Source organism: Rhincodon typus, chromosome 2, assembly GCF_021869965.1.
Source record: "Rhincodon typus isolate 14 chromosome 2, sRhiTyp1.1, whole genome shotgun sequence".
NCBI lineage: Eukaryota > Metazoa > Chordata > Chondrichthyes > Orectolobiformes > Rhincodontidae > Rhincodon > Rhincodon typus.
Genome location: NC_063333.1, coordinates 137674532 through 137696618, shown reverse-complemented (window position 1 = coordinate 137696618; position 22087 = coordinate 137674532). Strand labels below are relative to the sequence as shown.

At 42.0% G+C, this 22087-nt stretch overlaps 1 protein-coding gene across 2 annotated transcripts; it reads right to left on the bottom strand.

The window, feature by feature from the left end:
• Positions 1-127: 127 nt before the first annotated feature.
• On the bottom strand, positions 128-21002 carry cdv3 (carnitine deficiency-associated gene expressed in ventricle 3). Of its 2 annotated transcripts, none has more exons than XM_020510478.2 (5): positions 20526-21002; positions 9958-10034; positions 7731-7867; positions 6361-6520; positions 128-1752 (listed from the first exon to the last, which is right to left on the bottom strand). In XM_020510478.2, exons 1-5 carry the CDS (start codon positions 20835-20837, stop codon positions 1626-1628), a joined length of 813 nt encoding a protein of 270 aa, XP_020366067.1. In that variant the 5' UTR covers positions 20838-21002; the 3' UTR covers positions 128-1625. The 2 variants fall into 2 exon arrangements, with proteins under 2 accessions (XP_020366067.1, XP_020366070.1); XM_020510481.2 differs by having other exon boundaries at positions 128-1580; positions 20526-21000.
• Positions 21003-22087: the final 1085 nt, after the last annotated feature.

Sequence of the window (22087 nt, the reverse complement as noted above, 5' to 3'; positions counted from 1 at the left end):
TTTGAACCAACATGTCTGTTATCTCAACGCCTCTTGTCCAAAACAAGGCCTGCAGCAATCTCAATCATTACCTCCCAAGCAGACCACAGGCAGTAGCTAAACCAACTAAGAAAAAAAATGCCAAATGTTGCAGCTTTATTGATTTATTTCAATTTTGTTTTCTCCAGTACAGCCATAATACATGCCCAGGATTCAAACATGTTCAGACAATAGCTGCTGTTCTATTTGTAAAGCACAAAATAGGTTCCAAGTGTGCATTGTAAAACAACCCAATGATGCCTACTCTGAGTAAAGTGTTGCTGTTAGTTCTTGAACAGAGAATCAAGTTTATTGCAAGCCAAAAAGAAGAAAATTTGAAAATGCAACTAGTCAGGGCCTAAGATGCACATTTATGCCCAATTTTAAAAGTGATCTTAAAACCAGAACCTTAAGAAAATACTGTACCAAAAAGTCTTCATAAATAGTTGTACAGCTGTTTCTTTAAACTGTAACCTTAAACTTTATTTTCCCCAGCCCCAAGTTAAGGTTTCATAATAGTTAATTACATAAATACACAAAAATTGGATGAGTTAAGTTCAACCTCCAGAGGTTCATTGACAAGTGTCATCATTAATGTCACATGTAACAAGCACTAGATTGATTGTTCAGGTGATATTATACAAATAATTCAAATAAGAACACTGTTGCAAAGCCCTCTTTTCAATTCCATATTTCCAGGGATGGTATTTAACTGCTGGTGACCATTTTAGTTTTCTACAGTTCTTAGCAGGTTGAAAATCAGAGGATTGTGCGGTTTATAGATGACGTCACTTACAAAGCTCAACATAAAGCTATGAAGTATGAAGTGCGGCCTAGATTCAAATCAGACTATGGTCCTGCTAGCATCAGAGAGCTCTGGAAGAGGATGCTAGAGTGGTGAAGCAGATTACAGCTCACTGCCATCATAATGCACACATGGAGAATGATCTTATGCAGGAAAGCGATGCAGTCCAAGCCTTTGCATGCAGCCTCTTAGCCCCAGCGTGAAAAGCAGATGTTTTAATGGATACCGCACTGGTTTTTAAGGTAAGGGCACTTAGAAGTTGCGCAGTCTCTCAAGTTCAATTTGTAGACTGATAGACGATTTCTCTTTCTGCTCCCAGGAATTTAGTTTAATATTCTGAAATAGTCAACTACAGTGTTGTAGTACTCCTTTTAAAGAAAAATGGTTGCAAAATTGAGGTGGCAAAGGAGGTACAGTCAAAATGGTGTCCACAGTTCTCTCTGTCAAACTGAGGTAGTCACCTTGCAGAGGCTCAACATTCAAATAGGAAGCAGGACTATAAACAAATGGACCACTTAATGGCTGCATTTTTAATCTTTATCCAAAAATGTCACTCCAAGAGTAACTGACACTTCATTCAAACCCTTATATCAATTCCAGTCCATAGTAGATGACAGCAGTTATTGTGCTTCAAGCTTAAAATTCCCATGATGTCTTGCAGATGCCTCAGTGTCCGAAGAAGTCTATACCAGATCAATCAAACTTTTTTTCTGGCATTGTGGGGTGAAGACAAATGGGATCCATGTAGATTAGTTACCTGGGATGAAATACAGAGCACCAGTCTGTAAAACATGCACCAATATTACTGCTCCCCAAGAACAGCAAACTGGTTGCCAAGTTCTAGCTGAACGGACTGACTTTTAGAACCATCCTCCCTGGCTCTGTTTTTGTATTTCACCATCTCAAAGGTCTTTTCCATTTCTTTATCTCTGGGAAAAAATAATTTTTAATGATCAGCTCGAAAAATGCTCAAACACAACTGGAAAATGTGACCAAATGTTAAGATTACCTACCACTGGCGCAGTCTTCCTCATTCTTTAAATATAGTTTAACCTCCACATACAAAAAGGCTGTGATTCAAGTGAGGGAAACCACCCTTTCAAAATTTAGCACCAGATCACTGACCAAGCAATATGGTGCTCCTGCACCCAAATATAAAGAAGGTCCGTGTTAAGTAAAGGTAGTTAGTTTCATCAGAAAGCAACAGCAAAGAAAGTAAGTGCACAAAAAGAAAGTTCCAAATTCCCTGGGAGCAGGAAATTGAAGCTTTGTATATGGAGGCTGAACTACATTCAGGAAGTAAAGACCTTACCGCGTAGCAGGTATCTAGCATTTCCACTTTCATTCAACCTCCACAAACAAATTAGTATTTCTGCTCTGGCACGGACAGAAGCTGCAAGTCCTATAGCTCCAAAAGTCAGACTGAAGGCTTGAAATTCTTAATTATTCCACGCAGTAAAGACAGCATCCATGATGGCATGAGCACAAACAGAATTACACACTAATGTATTCTGCTGACTAGCTACATCTCACTCAAGTGGCGGTTGCATAATATTTTGCTTCTGAACAATTGACTGGACTAAATGACAACTGCCTGCACCAGATGACCCAACAAGAACTCTCCAAAACCAGATAAAACTAAATATCACAATTGAGACAAATTTAAATCCACTTCAGACAATCTTCAGCCCTATCTCACCACTATTTAAAATAGAAGTACCAGACTGAATCTAATCTTGTACTGAATTATGACAAATCTGTACAAGACCTGAACACAAATTACTCAAGATCAAAGTCACATTTCACAATTCTAGAAGGTAGCAGATCTAAGCCAACTCAAATTTAACAGATCATGATCAACATCCAGGTGAACCGAGAACAAACAGAGCAAGATTTACATCCCCAACCACTTGTAAATATGATGATTTCTGATTTTTCCCAACTTTTATAATACTAATAAAATGAAGCAACTAATGGCAGTAAGCTTTAAAAAGAATCAGTCTGGCTGCTAAGTCAAATAGACGATCAGTCAAGCATTGAAAGCCATTTGGTTTGAAGGCGCTCACGCTGCAAAAAAATCAATCAGGTCAAGGACAAACAGCACAATATCAATAGCCCCTACAACCATGTCTTGTTTGGCTGATCAAAAGGAAGTCAATGTGATTACAACCACTTGGATCCCATGAACAATCTGCCATAAGATGACAAACAATTCAGTCATAATTTGTCATAATTGATTTTTCTCCTTTGAATGCAATCTTGATTTGAAACAGGGTCAAACCTCACTGTAGCCTTAAAGTTCTGAAAAGTTGCTCGGCAGCATCTTCAACCAACTCCATTGTCATACCCCCAAAATTAAAAAAGGGGTTGAGTGAGACTCCATTTGTACAAGTCAGCCTTTTGATAATTTGTGGTATTTACACCAATATGACAATTCAGAAAAACACAGTTTGCTTAAATACCAAGGCATTGCTTAAAAAATGTCATAAATAAGTAGCCAATTATCTGACATGTTCTTAAGCATCACATTAAATTAATGTTGGTTTACATACATTGGCTGGAATCCTGGTGGGCCACCCACTGATTACAGAACCAGCAGGAACACTCAATCCCATGGTTCATGCCCTTCAACTTAATTGGCTACTGAACCTTCCCAGGGATTGACATCCCAGGTAGTAGAAGTCCTTTCCACTGAGAGCTGCTGGCCTATCAGAAGCTGACTGCACCAGTGGAAGTGACTGCTGGTGGCACTGTACCTCCCTGAGTGGGCCAGGATCATGGAGACCATAGGCCACAGGTTAGTAAGGGCAGGATGAGGCGTGAAGGAAGGAACTCAATCATTTACATTCTGCAGATGAAGTTAGTTAGCCCCTGACTTTTTCAAAAGTGTACACTGTCCCCTGCAATGCAAGGGTGGGGTGGGTCATGGTTTTGAGCAGCCATGATTGTGTCAGTGCCAGGTTCTTCAAATTGAAGGTGGACTCAGGATAATGGGGTATCAATTAGCTCATTAATGAGCCTAAAGGACACCCCACCACCAGCAGCCAGGAATCCCATGGCAGTCACTTCTGCCCAACTTGGACACAAGGCATCCCTGCTGCTGACACTAACATGGAGTTCTCCCATGACTGGGTTGCCCTGACTGCCCTGTTTCACACCACAAAGGGCTGCTTTAAATCTTGCCCCATGGCTTTCGCAACAGAGCCCTCAGACCTCCAATGTTGCAAACTGGACTCCGAATAGCCTCAAGGATGATGAGGTGCTTAGCACCTGCAGACTTGGCTTATCCTCATTTCAAGATCATTAAAAGTTTCAGGCCACTTCCTGGCAGATTTCTGATGGATAACAGTGCATCTGGAACCACAAAAGCAGGTGAAATGGACACAATTTTGCATAAAATGCCACAAAATGCCATTTGCTGTCATCTGAGGATCTCCACAGAACTCAGTCCCACGCCACGGAGTTGTGGATTCGGGCTACATGCTGAAGGGGCCTTACCTCCCGTGTACATGCCTCCAGATATGCCTGGAAGTAGTATACTGCCCTGGGTCCAAGATGAGATTTCGCAGCTTCATAGAGTGGATTTGTTAACTATAGACAGGGATCACCGCTTCATGTTGTCATGGATAGGCACTTAAATAAACCTATTCATTCAGATATGATTTAACGTGAAATGTCAAAACTACCACTCATTTTAGTCAAGTTACAAGGGAGAGACTTAATCATTTATTTCCTGCAGATGAAGCTTCAGTCAGGTAACGGCCAGTATTCCAGGTGCTTCATTTCCTTAAAGTTAGAGAGTTCTGTGTTATATCCAAGATGATTTAGAGACAGAATTAAATCCTACATGATCGTGGCAGAGGCAATGAGTAAGCTTGTGGTTTTAGAGGAATCTGCCAATGAGACAATTCAATATTTAAAATGACCATAAACAACAGTAAACTAATGATCATGTGGGCTTAGCCATCTCTCATCACCCTGAAGAATAATTCCTGTTCAATTTGCAACACTGAAGGTTTGAGAGCCACATTGCAACAGCCATGAGCAGCCTACCCAGAAGTTACTCGAAGACTTGAAGAAAGTGAAGTGAAAGTGTAACTCGCTCAGCGGTTACTCTTGATCCAAATAAAACCTAACTCCCACTGGCAAATTCTGTTGGCATTGGACAAATTATTAGTAAGCTGCTGGTAGGGTGCAGAGGTATGACCCACAAGCTAATGCCACTTTGTACTTTCCCTTTCCAGCTCTTTAATTCAGGTGGAGGGTATATCCTGCCTTCAAAGAAAATCTCCCGTCATTCTCCTCTGCCATGAATGGGCAACCGCAGGCCAATGCACTGTGCAGTCAATCATACTCAAAACTGCGTTGAGAATACCACTGTTTCTGCACACCTCTCTCCTTGCTCTCATGAGCTGCAACCAGAGGTCTTAAATTTAAAAAAAGCCCAGCAAGGTAACACATGATGATCTGTGGGACTATAGGCCACAGAAGTCAATCCACTGCAGACTATTTCCAACTGCATTTGGCATCTTACCCTTAAGTACCCAAACCTTTGAATCCAGGGTACATTAACTGTATAGTTAATATGCTCTAGATAAAATTAGATGAATTTATGACAAGTAGTACAATCTAATTATGGCAGCCAATTTGTATGCGGAGATTGAACAAAAATGATGCATAAATGAAGACAAGTCAGATCAACTGAAAAATATAAATATTTAAGTAAACTGCAAGATATCTGTCTGACATGTACAATGATTTTAATTGGATTTACTGCACAAAATATATGGTTCTTCATTTTCACTTCTTCCTTCTCCCCACCTCAAAGATTCATAGTAACCTATTTAGGCAATGGATGCAGCCCTCTAGTAGCTATCCAGAAGTGACACTGTACCCTAGTGGCAGCAACCTCTTTTACTGCAGGGACTTCACAGTTTTGTTCAATCTGTCAGCTTTCTATTGCATTGGACAGCCCTCAAGAGCATACTCCTTATCTTTCCCCTAACCATACTCCAACTATCCTAGGGTACTAGGTAACTTCAACCCATCTCACTAGCAGTCCCAACACCAACTCTTCCCACCAAATAATTCATGATTTATTTACTGACATGCTTAAGTGCTAAAGAACAAACAAACCAAAATTAAATTTGCTGATATCTACAGGAATGTAGATTTACTAGTGCGAAAAACAAATTATTTTTTAAATTTTAAGTCATACAAATGTTTCACAGATGATTGCTGGTGTAATGGAAAATAGCTGAGAGAAAACACAGCAGACACCATTTTAAATGCAATAGGAAGGTTCATAGTACAAATTCCTGCAAGACTAACAAATATCAGGATGCTGGGGCAATGGCAGAATGGAAAGTCCATGAACCAGAGTTAAAGAATCTGAAAATGAAGAACCTTAAGAAACTGAAAATGTTCAGTGTCTTTCACTGAAATGCAAAGAAACTTCTCTTCCACCAAAATTTTCAAGTGTCCAAGAAAAATCAAACAACCAGCAAATCACTAAAGTGAACACATCCAAGGCTTACTTTCTAGTTTCTATATGCTTTGCAGAAGCTTGTAGGGATGGAAACTGCGCATCATTGAAAATCTCTGGTGGTCCTTGTGATTGTGTTCTTCGCACATTACCCGATCTGGCTGCAGGAGGTCGATAGACGCCAGATGGCTTTGATTCTGGGACTTCTGCAACTGGAGTCACACTTATGTTAGACAGATTTTAATTAACATTGTGCAATAGTTCAAACAGTTCTACACAAACAAAATAACAATCTAACGTGGTGCATCCATGCAGGGTTAGAGAAGGTTGAACCGAGATTTAATCTTGGTGGCCTGCTTAGAAAGCTCAGACATTATCCCCAGAAGTAAAAATGATCAGGGTCTCAAATAATTGCTGAACTGATCCAACTGGAATACTGCACCCCATGAAATTATTTTTTATTTCCTACTCAATAATGAATGTCAGCACAACTAAAACAAGGAAAAAAGACAGCCAAAGAGACAGGATATCCTTAACAGCAGAGGCAGACTGACATTCCCCACAAACTCATTCAAATACCAATTTTATATTCCTCCTTCACATTGCCCACAAGCTCTCCTTAATGCTCAAAAATTTGAAAGATTCAGATTCAATTCTTTAAACTGATGGGGATAGTATTTATGTTTTGAGCAAATTCCACAATTCTGGAAAAAGCTGCACACATACATGGTCATGGATTTAATGTGCCCAACAGTAGCTGCACACCAACCTTTGAACTAATCATGTCTGAATCAGCATAATCACAAACAGTTTCACTGAATAGTTCATGCTGCTTTGAGATTATTCAATGTCTGATAGCAGTATAGAGCATAACAGTCTTTCAAACCTAAAACACTAACTCCTGGAAAGTTGCCAGGAACACTAGTACACACAGTTGGCCCTCACATGCTGATTTTCCCATCAAAATGATAGCTGCATGCTGCTTTGTTCCCAGGCCCATTTAATACTACAAATTTATCCAATGTTCTAACTTCAGATTTGTTGATACAAGCGAACGAAGTTTCTAAATAAGCTAGTTAACTCAATAGAGAATCCCAGGGTCATGGCTTTGAGCCCACATTGGGTAATTTAAGTATCTTATCAAAAATACCTTTTTTAAAATGTCTATTTTTACCAGTGACAAAGGACCAGAGTTAAGAGCATGTAGTTTTGATTTCCAAGTCTAGCTCTCACTCAAGCTTAATAGTTTCTTCCTCAGCAACTAATTATTTTGTCATCTCCAGAATCTGACTACTAAAATGGTTTTCTCGGCAGGTGCAACTTTTTAAAAAGAAAATGTTGCATTGTTGCCTGGAGTAATACATGAGTGAGTGTTTTTTTTTTTAAGGGATTCTCTATGGTCAAAGCCATCTTGACACTTACCCACAACAGGAGGTGCTGGAATTTGTGTCATCTTGTTCCAAGGTCCGGCGAGCTCGTCTCCATCTCTATACAAGACATTCTCACCATCCTCACTTTGATCATCTTTCTTCTCATCGTCTTCTTCCTCTCTTTCATCACTGTCATGTTAGTAACAGCAAAAGTTACACTAACTCAATATTCTGTTCAGAAAGCTCAAGCAGCTCTAAAATCAGTTAGCATGGATAGAAGCAGGAATTAAATTGATGAGAACTCTGCAATGTTACAATGGGTCTTAGGTCAAGTGATTATTTACTGTGTTCAATTTACATGACACTCACAAGTGACATGACTTGTTATCAAAACAAATGTTTTTTAATGTTTGAATAAGACAACTGTCAATGACAACTGATAATCCCAAATCAAGTGTTTTATCCGAGCAAAAAACTTCAAACCATCTTCTCATCCCTTTACAATTCTCCTGTAATACTAAGTTCCAAAACAGATTGAAAATGGGTTAACCTACCAAATTCCTACCATCCTGCTAGAAAGTACAAGAAAGTAGATTAGGATTAGTCAGATTTTTCCTCCTCCTGCGTGCATGGTCACCATCTGGCACTCTGATCATATCACTTGAAAAATGAACTCTACCAGCAGGGGGAGCAGCTTTCTACATTGTGCTGCACAGGACAATTCTACATTTCCTTTGAAAATTAGACTTGGGTCATTCAAATCCAGATAAGCAAAAAGCACAGTGGACTGACATTCCTCCACAATTCTTACTGCTGCTCTTATGCAGATGGCACAAGTAGAAACTTCAGTACAATTTCCCAAATTGGCCACTGTGGCAAAGGCCATCCCGGAACTGTCCTGCAGTACTAGAGTGTCAATGTATGGTAATAATCTGAATCACATGCACACAAGCACTGCTAGGCAATTCTGGGAAGTGGATGGAAGTTATGAGGTAAGATACTGTCTGCTGTGACAAGAATTCTGATACTGGTTTGCCAGTGGTAATGGATGGAGAGCAACATACTATGATTTTATATTGCAGAATCCAGTCACTGCTCTCTATATATGCTAAGAAAGAAGCATAACCAGAAGCTCAATCTGCTGACTCCATTCTAAAGACAAAGTCCATAGCATTCCTGGGCCCAACAATCCAGTCTTGTCAGCCCCACAAGAATGACCTCACAGTTTGAGGTGTTAGCCAAAGCTCAACCTTCAATCTGCAGCAAGATAATACTGGAGGACAAATTGCAGCAGTCCTGGTCATTAGTACCGTCAAGTGATACCTGTAATTTTTTTTTTTTTTGAAGATTTTGCTTTCCATAAGAAATAGAGGGATATTCAGCCCTTAGGAATCCATTCCATCTTTTTAAGCAATGTTGATCGGTATCTCAACTCTACATGTTATATGTTATGCTGATGCTGGGGAAGTTCTTAGAAACACTAATCTGGGACAAAATTAAATGGGGTTCAGCCAAAAACTTGGGCAATAAATTTAAAGCAGTACGGACCCATCTCCTACCTACTAACCTCATCCCACCCTCTTGACCTGTCCATCCTCCCTGGACTGACCTATCTCCTCCCTAACTCCCCATCTACACTCACCTTTACTGGCTCCATCCCCCCCTCTTTGACCTGTCTGTCTCCCCTCCACCCATCTTCTCTCCGCCTCCCCCTCTCTCCCTATTTATTTCAGAACCCCCTTCCCCTCCCCCATTTCTGAAGGAGGGTCTAGGCCCGAAACGTCAGCCTTCCTGCTCCGCTGATGCTGCTTGGCCTGCTGTGTTCATCCAGCTCTACACCTTGTTATCACAAACTCAATTGAGGCAGGTTGCATTTGACTAAGGTGATGTAATTGTAGAAGCTGATGACTCTAATGTAGTTGATATGGCGCACACAGACTTTCAAAGGGCATTAGAAGAAGTACCCCACAATTACTTAAAAGTTTTAAGGCAAATTAAATATGGGACTATAAGAAAAAGGAAAGGGAGTGGGATTAATTGGATAGATCCAGGTGCAATCAGTAGGTCTTTTTCTGTGCTGTATTGCTAATTTAGTTGCAATGTACAATTTTCAATACTCAACTTGAACTCAACTTTTCAAGAATTAAATTACTTAATGGTAATTCAGAATTTTAAGAAAAAATGGAATCGGACTAATGGCTATAGTACATGCAGTTATAGTTAAATCTTAGCAAAGAGCTCTCTAATAATTGACAGGCTCAATGTTTTAATGCGCTCACCTGATTTGTAAGGCATGGATCCTCAAGCCACTATAATCAACTTCCTTTTGCTCAAACTCCTTCCATTCTTCATCCTCCTAAAAGTACACAGCAAGGTTAGTTTATCAATTGTATGCAACTGAATGCTGAGAACCTAGCTTTATATGAAGCACAGGCAATTTTCTGTAAAAGCCTCAAATGGATTAGCCCCGAATTTGTAGTCATAATGCTAGAGAAACCAGCAGAATCACCACTTTTGTCACTGACAGCAACTTCTAGCTATCACACATTCACAGTAAAATGCAGAAATCTAGAAGCAGTTATCAGTGATTTCTGCACTGCTCCACAATGTCTGCTGTTGACATCCCTACAGTTGGAATTCAATTAGGAATCACTGATTTGATATATTGCACATTTTTTTTGACACCATTCGTCTTGAGTGAAGTTTCATTGGCACGCAGTTACATATAAAACAAGTTTTACATCTATATAATGTGAATGATCTCTTTCATGTTAGAATTTCCATAGTATTGTAAAAATACTTGTTTATGATGTTGCCAGTTCTCTCTAACACCATGTAGTTTCTGTAATATTACAAAATGAGAGATAAAATGTTAATTACTTCCTAATCTGAATTCTTCAGAGTGACTGGCAGCTTATGATAATCACTGCTGCTGGATATCAGTGTTTCCCTATGGATGGTCTCAACTACATTCATATCTGAAAAAAAGTGATACCCAGGCCAGAGAGACCATGAGATTTTTGGATAGTTTTCTTTGAAATCAGCAACCTAAACATGCATTTCACTCCTTATTATAAAATCTGGACCAATGCTTCTTGAAAAAAAAAAACACCAAACTCTCTTGGTTGTACCAAAATTAAAATAACTTACATAAATTACCAAGGATTAGCTCTCCTGCTTTAACCTTTGCTTTGAAATGAACATTTAAAAAAATAATAAGAGTCAAGCTACCAAAGCTTAATCTTCTAGAACCCAAATCCCAGTTACTAACTGATTTGCCAGACTAAGCTTGGCTCAAAGTCTCGATTCATGTCTACTCTTGGATCTACGCACCTATGGGTCCGTGGCTCTTTTTGAATGTATATATCCAAGTCCAGGTCATTGATAAAGAGCATATGTCTCAAAGACATATGTACAATGAACAGTGAAATGCAGTGAACAGTCAAGACGGTAAAAGATACGAGAGCTTGGAAATTAAGCAGATAGATGCAGATTCAAGTTTAAGGTAGAGATGTGTGAAGTACTTTGGTTAAGAAATACAAAAATAATAGGAATGAAGTGGTACCATCTTGAACAAAGTAGGAGAGAAATGCAGTAGTTAAAAAAATTTTTGAAGATGTCAGGAAAAATTGGCAAAATTCTGCTCAATATTGGGCATTATACTTTATAAAAAGAGCAACATAGCTATGGAGCAAAGATTAACTAGAATGATACCTGGGACTGGGGGCAGTTGTGCAGTAGGGCTGGAAAACTAGGAGAAATTGTTTCACTTGCAAGTAACCAAGAGGGGACAGATTTAAGATAACTGGCAAAAGAAATCAGAAGAATGAATTTTAATAAAGATAACAAGTTGATACAATGGAGTTGACATGATCTGGAATGCATCTCCCAAAGAGAATCAGACAAATACTTGAATGAACAATTGAGAGCAATGGGACACGTGAAACCAACCAGCTAGCTCTTCCAAACAGGACAGTGCAGACTCAACGCGCAAAATGTCCTCCCTAAACTCAGTATGATTCAGAGGACATTTATCTGACTTTAGGTAAACTCGGTGCTATAATGTTATATCCAGAAAGATAGTCGGTGAATAGAACTTCATATTTATATTTAGATTTACAGCTTGTAAGTCTATGCCTTCTAATCCAATTAGTTTTATGCTCTCCATTTACAGACAGCTTAAATCAATGCCCACCTAATGTCCACTATCTGCATACAATTTAAACCACCTGTGACGACCTATTATAAGTTGGAATCAGGAGGCATGTCCACCAGTGATGGATGAAGGAGTGCAGAATGCATGGGGCCAGAATTGGCAGCACACTGATTTCTCCAAGGGTTGACAGCTGGTGGGGGTTAGAGATGGGGGAAGAACCAGGTGATGAAAAACAAGGATCAGAATTTATTTGGAGATATTGGGAGGACAGAGAGGTTTCATCAGCGAACTCAAAAGAGAAAGTGATGGGAGAATTGTGCCTAATGAGTATCGATCACAGATTGGTTAAAGGATAGATGCAAGGATAAATGGAGCATTTCAGTTGCCAGACTATGGCTAGTGAGCAAGTGCAGGGGTCCCAGCTACTTACAATTTATAGTTATGACTTAGACAAAGATGGTAATGCATCCAAGTGTGCTGGCAATACAAAAGTAGTGGAAATGCAAGGTACAGGGAAGACAAAGAGACTGCAAAGTCCAGTATACAGGTAAAATTAGTTCATTGTGACGGTGGCAGAAGATGAATATGGTCAAGGGCAAGTTATTCACTTTGTTCATAAGAAAACATTTTTAAAAGGTGCGAAACATTTAAATACTATGCTGAGACACTTGGGTACACCCATGCAAGGGACACGAGACTAGTGTGCAAGTACAGCAATTAATTCGGAAAGCAAGCACATGTTGGCTTTATTGCAAGGGGACTGGAGGACAAATTGCAATACTTGTATGGGCTATGGAGACATTATGCCTGACATGTAGTAATTTTGGACTCCATTTTAAAGGACATACTTGCATTGGAGGCAGCACCACAAAGGTTCACTAGACTGGTCCGGGAATGAGAGTATGTTCTCTTACAATGAGAGGCTGAGTAAACATTCAATATTGTGGTGCTTTCTACAATGCAAGGTGATCTCATTGAAACAGTAAAGATTACAAACATGCTCCAAGATACACTAATGTTGTTTCTCCTGACTGAGGAATCTAGAACACAGCCACATGATCTCAGGATAGAAAGCTGATCATTGAGATGAATATTTTTCAAAGGGTGCAAACTGTCAGAATTCTTTTATCCCCGAGGGTTACTGTAATTCTAGATTTGAATATATTTAAGGCAGAGACACAGATCTTTGGTATCTCAGGGAATCAAAGGGTATGAGAAAGAGGCAGGAAATTGGAATTGAAGCCCAAGATCATCCACGATCAAATTAAATAGCACAGCAAGTCAAAAGGCTACATGACCTTCTGCCCTATTCATATCCAATGGAGTACGTTTATCATAGAATCATCATAGAACCCCTAGTGTGGAACCAGGCCCTTCGGCCCAACAAGTCCACACCGACCCTCTGTGCATCCCACCCAGACCAACCCCCTATCACCCACCTAATCTACAAACCCCTGAACACTATGGGCAATTTAGTACGGCCAATCTACCTAGCCTGCACATCTTTGGACTGTGGGAGGAAACCCACGCAGACATGGGAAGAATGTGCAAACTTCACACAGACAGTCGCCCGAAGGTGGAATTGAACCCAGGTCCCTGGCACTGAGGCAGCAGTGCTAACCACTGAGCCACTGTGCCGCCCTTAACATTTGCAGTTTCCCCTATTGATGAATTTTGGAATCAATGCAAAATGCTGCTGCAGACAAATATATATCAATAAACACTTGTTGATTTTACCCACTAGTTATAAGTTCTATGAGAGCATTTAGATATCACACAGAATACAACTAAGTGATAAACACTGTTGCCTCCACTCACCCTTTGCAGAACAATAAGGTTTTGTCGTGTTCTTGCGGCCAGCACCAATTGAAATTCATTGTGCTCAGTTATAAAGTGATGTATTGAAGCTGTGGGTTTGGACATTCTCATTAGAGATGGTCAATATCTGACAAATATTGCCTGCCTTTGCTAACACAGTTGCTTCAGGTCCTGCCATAGAATAGGCAGCCAAAGCCAACCTACTTCCTACGAAAAAGTAAGACACCTCAAATACTTGTCATAGACAAGAGGAAAGCAGTTTAAGATGCTTTGCTTGGGCACACTATCCTAAGGGATAATGCCAAGGTTGAGACAACTAAATACTAATAACTGCAACCACTTTCCCCATGCTAAGGCAAGACGTTGGAACAGGAAGCAGTCATTAATCAGCATCTGCTCCGCCAATGAGATAATAGGTGATCAGATTATTCTCAACTCCACTTTCCTGCTCTTTTCTTATAAAGCTTGATTTCTTTATGATTAAATCAGTCTCTCTCAGCCTTGGAATATACTTAATGACCCAGCCTCAACAGCACTCTGTGGTAAAGCATTCTACATTCACTACCCTGAGGTAGGATTCTCAAGGGTTTGATGGGATGAGTATTTCCCCTCATGGGAGAGTCTAGGACTGGAGTGCATAGTCTCAGAATAATGGGGTGCCAATTTAAGATTGAGATAAAGAGGAACTTCTTACAGCCAAGATATACAGGATGGAAACAGGCCCTTTGTTCTAACTCACCTATGCTGACCAAATATCCTAAATAAATCTAGTGCCATTTGCCAGCATTTAGCCCATATCTCTCTAAACCTTTTCTGTTCATACACCCATCCAGATGCCTTTTAATGGTTGTAATTGTACCAGCCTCCACTACTTCCTCTGGCAACTCATTCCATACACACCCTACCCTCTGCATAAAAACACTGCCCCTTAGATCCCTTTTAAATCTTTCCTCTCTCGCCTTAAACCTATGCCCTCTGGCTTTGGGCACCCGACCCCAAGGAAAAGACCTTGTCTATTTACCCCATCTGTGCCCGTTATGGTTTTATAAACTTCTAAGGTCACCCCTCAGTCTCCGATGCTCCAGCAAAAATAGTACCAGTCTATTCAGCATCACCCAAACGCTCCAACCATGGAAACATCCTTGAAAATCTTTTCTGAACCCTTTCAAGTTTCACGACATCTAACCTATAGAGGGAGACTGGAATCACACGCAGTATTTCAATAGTGGCCTAACCAATGTCCTGAACAGCCACATGACCTCCCAATTCCTATACTCAATACACTGACCAATAAAAGCAAGCATACCAAACACCTCCTTCACTGTCCTGTCTACCGACAACTCCACTTTCAAGGAACAGTGAACCAACACTCCAACATCTGTGCACCAACACTTCCTAGGATCTTACCATTAAGTGCTTAAGTCCTGCCCTGATTTGCCTTTCCAAAATGCAGCACCTCACATTTATCTAAATTAAATCATCTGCCACTCCTTGGCCCAACTGGTCCCGTTGTACTGAGGTAACCTTTGTCAATGCCCGCTACACCTCCAATTTTGGTGTCGTCTGCAAATTTATCAACCATTCCTATGTTCACACCCAAATCATTTATATAAATGACAAAAAGTAGTGTACCCAGCACCAATCCTTGTGGCACACTGCTGGTCACAGGCCTTCAGTCCGGAAATAACCCTCCACCACCAACCTCTTCCTTAATCCTTCAAAAAAAAAACTAAAATCAAATTAGTGAGACACGATTACCGACGCACAAAGCCATGTGGACTATCCCTAATCGGTTCGTGCCTTTCCAAATACATGTAAATCCTGTCCCTCAGGATTCCCTCCAATAACCTGCCCACCACGATGTGAGAATCGCCAGTCTGCAGTTCCTTGGCTTTTCCTTACCACCTTCGCTGTGTGGCAGAGTGCTTGTGAGCATATAAGGCCAAGATAGATTCTTGATCAGTAGGGGAATCAAGGGTTATGTGGAAAGAGCAGGACAACGACATGAGAAGTGTTGGATCAGCCATGATCCTGTTGAACAACGGAATGGCTCAAGGGGCCAAACAGCCTACTCCTGTTCCTATTTCTTATGATCTGAAGAAATTTTCCACATCCGCATCTTAAATGCATGACCCCTCGAGATTATGCCCTCTGTTTTACCAGTGAGAAAATCTCGGACCAATTTTTCCCATCCACTGTCAAGCTTTCTATAATTCCTGCATTTTTCAATTAAGATCAGCTTATTCGTCTACTTCTGGAAAGTTAAATCCCCTCCCCTATATTCCATGTACAGATGCAGTCTATTCAACCACTTATAAGACAGTTCCTCGATACCTGATATCAGCCTGGTGAGCTTCTCTAACTAATATAATTATGCCTTTCTTGGCTAAGGGGCTCAAAATGGGACACAGTTTGTCAGCTGTGGTCTGACTAGTGCCTTGATTTATTTTAGCGAAACCTTCCTACTTTTATACTCCATCCCCCTGAAATAAAAACCAATATTCCATTTGCCCACCAATTACCTGAATTTGAATGCCATTTTTAAGATTCATGGATGAGGATTCCCAAATCTATGTGTTTCATTGCTTTCTGCAGTCCTTCATTTAAATAATATTCAGTTCCTCCATTCGTTCTACCCAAGTGGATGACCTCACATTTTTCCATATTATATTCCATCTGCTAAGTTTTCACCCATTTACTTAACTTGCTTACAGCCCTCAACAGAAGCTCATCCTCACCACTTGCCTTCTGATCTATTTTTGGCTATTATATATCCACTTTGCTCATCCAAGTCATTAATATGTGGCCCCAGCATTGGTCCCTACAGCACACCGAGTTATAGGTTGCCATCCTGAAAATACCCACTTTATCCCAACTATTAGTTAGCCAATCTTCTATCCTTGCTAATATATACCTCCAACACAGGTTATCTTAAGAAGCTTAAGATGCGGTGACTTATCAGCACCTTCTGAAAATCCAAACACATTACATCTGATGCTTCCACTTTATCTATCCTGCCTCAAAGAATTCTTACAAATTTGATAGGTATAATTTCCTCTTCATTAGGCCATGCTGACTATGCCTGATCATAACGTGCATTTCGGAATGCTCTGCTTTACACCCTTTATAAGGACTAAGATTTCCCAATGACAGATATTAAGCTAAGTGGCCTATAGGTACCTATTTTTGTCTCTTTCCCTTTTTAAAAATGTTACACTGAAAAACCGTCAATGCTCTGGAACATTTCCAGAATCTAAGGATTGCTGGAAGATTGTTACCTTCAGCTATTCCCTTTAATATCTAGGATGCATCTCATCAGGTCCAGGGGATCAATCAGTCTTCAGCCCCTTTAGTTTCCTCAACTGACTATCCCAAACTACATAACAATAGAACATCTCCAGCCACTAGATGCTGTTCCTTAGTTTTGCTAAAGATTCTTGTTCTCAGCCAAATGTTGTTTTGACTAGAGCAGTTACTCATCTCTAAACAGCATTCACACCTGGATCAAAGTTGCACCAAGCTCCAAAGCTAAATAGTTTTGATAGAATCCAAACTGAGAACAGATTATTGCTGACTATGCTACTGAAGTGACTGTCTAAACTGAAGCATTGCATCAGTCCACATCCACACCTGGATTTCACTTCTTCCCACTGTATTAGAATTTTTTATTCTTCCAGCTTTTGCAATGCATCTCTTCTTCTGCTGACACCTTCTGTTCCGATTAAGTCTTCCTCTTTCCTCCACTGCGGCAGTCAGGACTGTCAACCAAGGCGATCTCCTTCTCTACATCTATTCTCTCCCCTACCCCTCTCTCCAAAAGACACGGTCATGGTCCCTTTCTTCACCTTTTGAGCGATCAGCATCCATATCCATCGGATCTTCGTTCACATTTCAACTACACCCAGCCTGATACCACATACATTTCTCCCTATTCAGAGAATTCTAAAAGGGCCATTTCCAAGATATTGGTTCATTCTTCAATCACTGTTAAAATTACTCCTGTTCTTGCAAAGAATGCATCACCTACCTTCTTTACTCTCTCTTTTCCAAAGAAGGAGTCTCTCATGCTCCTTTGCAAGTGAGCAATTTCATCTCTTTCAATTTAATATATTGGAATTTTGTGATGTGTTCTACTATACAGTAGATTGGTAGTCTTCAATTACATACTTGTAAAACTCCCAATGTCCTCATTTTAAACCTCAAGCCAGCTCTGGTCTGTGTCTCCCTCCAATTTCTAATGAAACTGAACACAAGCTCAAAGAAGAGCAGCTTAGTTTTACAGATACCTCACTGCCTCCTGTTAAAGCAGAGTTCAGCAATTTCAGATAATTGGTCCTGTACTTTTTCAGCTCAAAAGGACCTGAAACACTGCTTTCTTTCTCCAAAGTTACTGTCAAACCTGAGCATTTCCAACATTGCCTTCATTCCCATCTTTTATTTTTCTGTCACACCCCTTTCACCTCATTCCTGCCTTCTGCCCTATTTCGACCCTCCACTTTGCTCTCCCATACCCCCATCCTTACCACCTCTATCTGCTCTGTTGCAACACGTTTTTCCTATATCATCAGGAATATATGAAATAAGATTAGATCTAATGGTGTATTAGGGTGATCCCATCAATCAGATCTTAGAGTCAGAGTGTCTTGGCTAATCTTTGACCCCAATTCCACTTTCCCCATCTGATTCCCAAACCCTTTGATCTTTCTCAAGTTCAAGAACCCCTTCAGTTGAAAATAAAGTTAATGACTGAGCTTCCACAGTCCTCTGGGCAGAATCAGAACCTTGAATGAAGATAGTCAAAATCAGTCATAAACCATTCTGCTGTTACCCTGAGGTTGTGCCCCCTGATTCTGGGCACTCCAGCCAGGGGTACAATCCATGAACACTTACATTGTTGAGCCCACTTTCAAGTTTCAATGAAACCATCATTCTAATAAATTCCACAGACGTTACTTGATCCACAGTATTTCCTGCATTTTCGTGTGTTTTATTCTAGTTTGAGTTAATTCACAATGTCATAAGTTGCTATTTAAGTCTGCTCGTTAGCATTCAACAACACTAACCAATGCAGTGTCACTTGGGAGGGTGAGTGTTTTACTCTCACCCCCTGTACTTGGAACTGCTTCCTATCACAAACTAGATGTACCCAGTGTACATATTCTTTGGATTGATGCCTGGTGCTGCTGCTGGTATACCTTTCTACACTGAACCAGCAGTCTCTCAGCTTGCTTAGTGACCAAGAGATATGCTAGGACACATGGCTACAGATGGTGGCTGTAAAACAAATCTCCTGCTTTTGATGGTTCAGTGTGTCAGGAATGGATAGTTTTCAGTTACTAAACACTCCACTTAACACAGTAGTGTCACATATGGTGGAGGATGCCCATAATTTGAACAAGATGAATGAGCAAATTCAACACACTGAAGTCATAAAAAAATTGGTCAACTGTTTAAAAATAACCAATTCTACTCAGAACTCTTGGTACAATACAATCCGAAATAATATACCCCCTTATTTCTGCACTCTCTATTCAGCATAGGTTTACTTTGTTCTGACCATTTTTAAAGAACAGAAAATTGAACATGCAAATTCAGATTTACTTATATGCATAGGGTTGTAAAATTAACCAGCCCTGCTCAGTGGCTGAATGTGAACAATTATAGAACACTGCATTTACATAGCCTCTTCAAAGCAGTCAATGATTGATTCATCAGAGCTTTTAATCAGCCAAACTGATACCAAGCTAAGGAAGAAGTAACACGCTAAGTGACCAAAGGTTTGTTTGAAGAGATTTTAAGGAGTCACAAGGATCAAGTTTAGCACCTAGATAACGCTAATGAAATTGGGGTGAAGGAACTTGGATGTACAGGATGAGAAATAAAAACCTAATGCCTACTTCATTACCCACCTACCCACTTTCAGCTCAAATAGACCAGAAGCTTTCTGAATGATTCCCTTTAGACCAATTTCCAATGCCAAATGCGACAGTACCTCCCAGTTCCTTTTCAATCCCTAAAGAAAGTGGCCTTTATGTAATTCTAGTTTAGAGACAAAATGGGAGCATAGTGGTAATGTCACTTGTGTAGAAATCCAGAGGCCCCAGCCAGTGCTCTGCGGACATGGTTCAAATCCCACCACAAAACTAGTGAAATTTGAATTCAATTGACAAATGTGAAACCGAGAATTCAGAATGCTGACCAGAGAAATCCAGCAATATTTATAAAATCCCATCTGGTTCACAAATGTCCTCTACGGAAGAAAATCTGACATCCTTATTCAGTCACGTTTACATTCGACTCCCGAGCCACAGCAATGAGGCTAATTCCCTAAGAGCCTTCTGAAACAGTGCTGAGCGATCCACTCAGTTCAACAGCAATTAGGGATAGGCAGCAAACGCTGGCCTCGCTAGGTTCACACACAGCCCAGAAACATTCCTTTGCAGACCCCTCCCAATGTAGAAATCGCTATACTCTTACCCCCACCCCAGTCCAAGTGTCTTTTCCCATGCCACTTCCAGCCCTTCACCTCTAAAGAGGAATCTCCTCTAATTTGGTCCTTCATCCCAATCCACCACTGGACCGGGGAGGGGGATGGGGGCTTCCCCAAGCCTCTACTGGCCGCCCCCGAGGCCCTTTTTAACTTTGCCCCCAATTTGCGCCCCCCCCAAAACCCCATCCATCCAGTTCGTTACCAGCCCCACGCCGGCCGACCGACCAGGGACCCATCTAATTCTCCCCAGTCCATGAGTTGCTGATGATTTCTGCCTTACCCTACCTCCCGAAACCCTCGGCCTCCCCGTGTTACTCCTCCCCGTGCCCTTGCTCTGAGTCAGCGCGGCCTTCAAGGCCGCCAGCCCCCTCAATGCCCCTCACCCTCTCCTGCTGCGGATCCTGACACTCGCTCTTCGCCGCCCTCTCCTTCTCCTTCCGGCCTTTCTTGGAGGCGGCGGGGACTGTCACTGGCGCCGTTTCGGCGGGAGCAGTCACCGGTGTGAGGGAAGCGGCGGGCGCGGTCGTGTCCGGAGCGGGGGCCGGGGAGTCAGGCGACACCGCGGCCTTGGCCGGCCCGCTGGGCGCTGGCGCTGCCGCCGCCCCTCCTTTGGTCACTTTGGTTTTGTCTTTTTTCTTTTTCTTGTCCCTCTTGGCGAAGAAATCGTCGAGGCTCTTGTCATCCCGCTCGGCCATGCTGAGCGGCTGGTGGCGGTGGAGAAGCAGCAGGCACCGCCGCGATGTCTATGGCGATCGACACACGGGCCCTACCGCCTCACACATGCCGGACACAGCGCAACCAAACTCGGCCTACCGGAACCGGAAACACGGACGGACAGCGGTGCGTGGGTGCGAGGGCGGGGTCCTATGACTGGCGGTCCTGCGACCAATCAGAATGGAAGATTTGTACATTGGCCCAAACCCCATTCGCCCGCTTCACCGGAAGGGGCGGCATCCCCTTCAACAACCAAGTTTGGTTGCGGCGGAGGAGCGTGAGGGACAAACGCGCACCAACAGGGCGTCGAGGATACTCCCATCCCCGCCTCTGGTTACCGAGCAGTTCGGGATGTTTCTCCCTTCATCATCACTGAGCAGAACAGGACCTCCATTACTGTCCCTTCCCTCACAACAGAGGGTCTTCTCTGAAAACCTGCCCCCACCTTGGTCATTGCCCCCATCACTGACCCTTCTCACCACCTCCCCTCCCCCATCCCAGGTCACTATCTCCGTTACTGGTCGCTGAGAAGATCCAGTCACTGTCCTTAACACCCCTCCCCATTTGAGAAGATTTCCTTCCTCCCCCACTACCTTGATCACTGTCCCAATCACTGAGGGGACCAACTACACCTCCCATCATTGTCCCCTTCAACTTCTTCCCCCTCCATCCCAGGTCACTATCTCCGTTACTGGTCGCTGAGAAGATCCAGTCACTGTCCTTGACACCCCTCCCCATTTGAGAAGATTTCTTCCCCCCCGCCCCCCAACCTTGATCACTGTCCCAATCACTGAGGAGACCAACTACACCTCCCATCATTGTCCCTTTCAACTTCCCCCCCCCCACCCCGCATTGTAACTGAGGAGACCCCCTTCACTGACCTCTTCACCTCCGTCACTGAGGAGACCCCCCCCTTTCATTGATCCTTTCCCCCCGTCACTGAGGAAACCCCCTCCCACTCTCTCTGGGTCACTGTCTCCTTTACTGATTGTTGGAGACCCAGAACCCCCTCCCCCATCACTTCCCATTGTCCCTGCGTGTACCACCTCCACTCCAATCACTGTCCATGTGCTTCATCTCTGAGGAGATTGGGACCCCCAAACCCCTGCTCTCTAACCTCCATCATGGAGGAGACTTCCCACCTCAAACTCTCAATCACTTACCCACAACACTGAGGAGACTGTGCCTGACATTGTCACTCTCCCCTCCCATGGTCATTCTTTCTTTCCCC

What these genes read in the sequence shown, in the direction of transcription:
- cdv3 (XM_020510478.2), bottom strand. Translation starts at nt 20,837, where the DNA reads ATGGCCGAGCGGGATGACAAGAGCCTCGACGATTTCTTCGCCAAGAGG. An exon ending in TCCAGCACCTCCTGTTGTGG is followed by an intron (nt 6,521 to 7,730) that starts GTAAGTGTCAAG and finishes GTGTGACTCCAG; the next exon opens with TTGCAGAAGTCCCAGAATCA. An exon ending in AAGCATATAGAAACTAGAAA is followed by an intron (nt 1,753 to 6,360) that starts GTAAGCCTTGGA and finishes ATTTTTTCCCAG; the next exon opens with AGATAAAGAAATGGAAAAGA.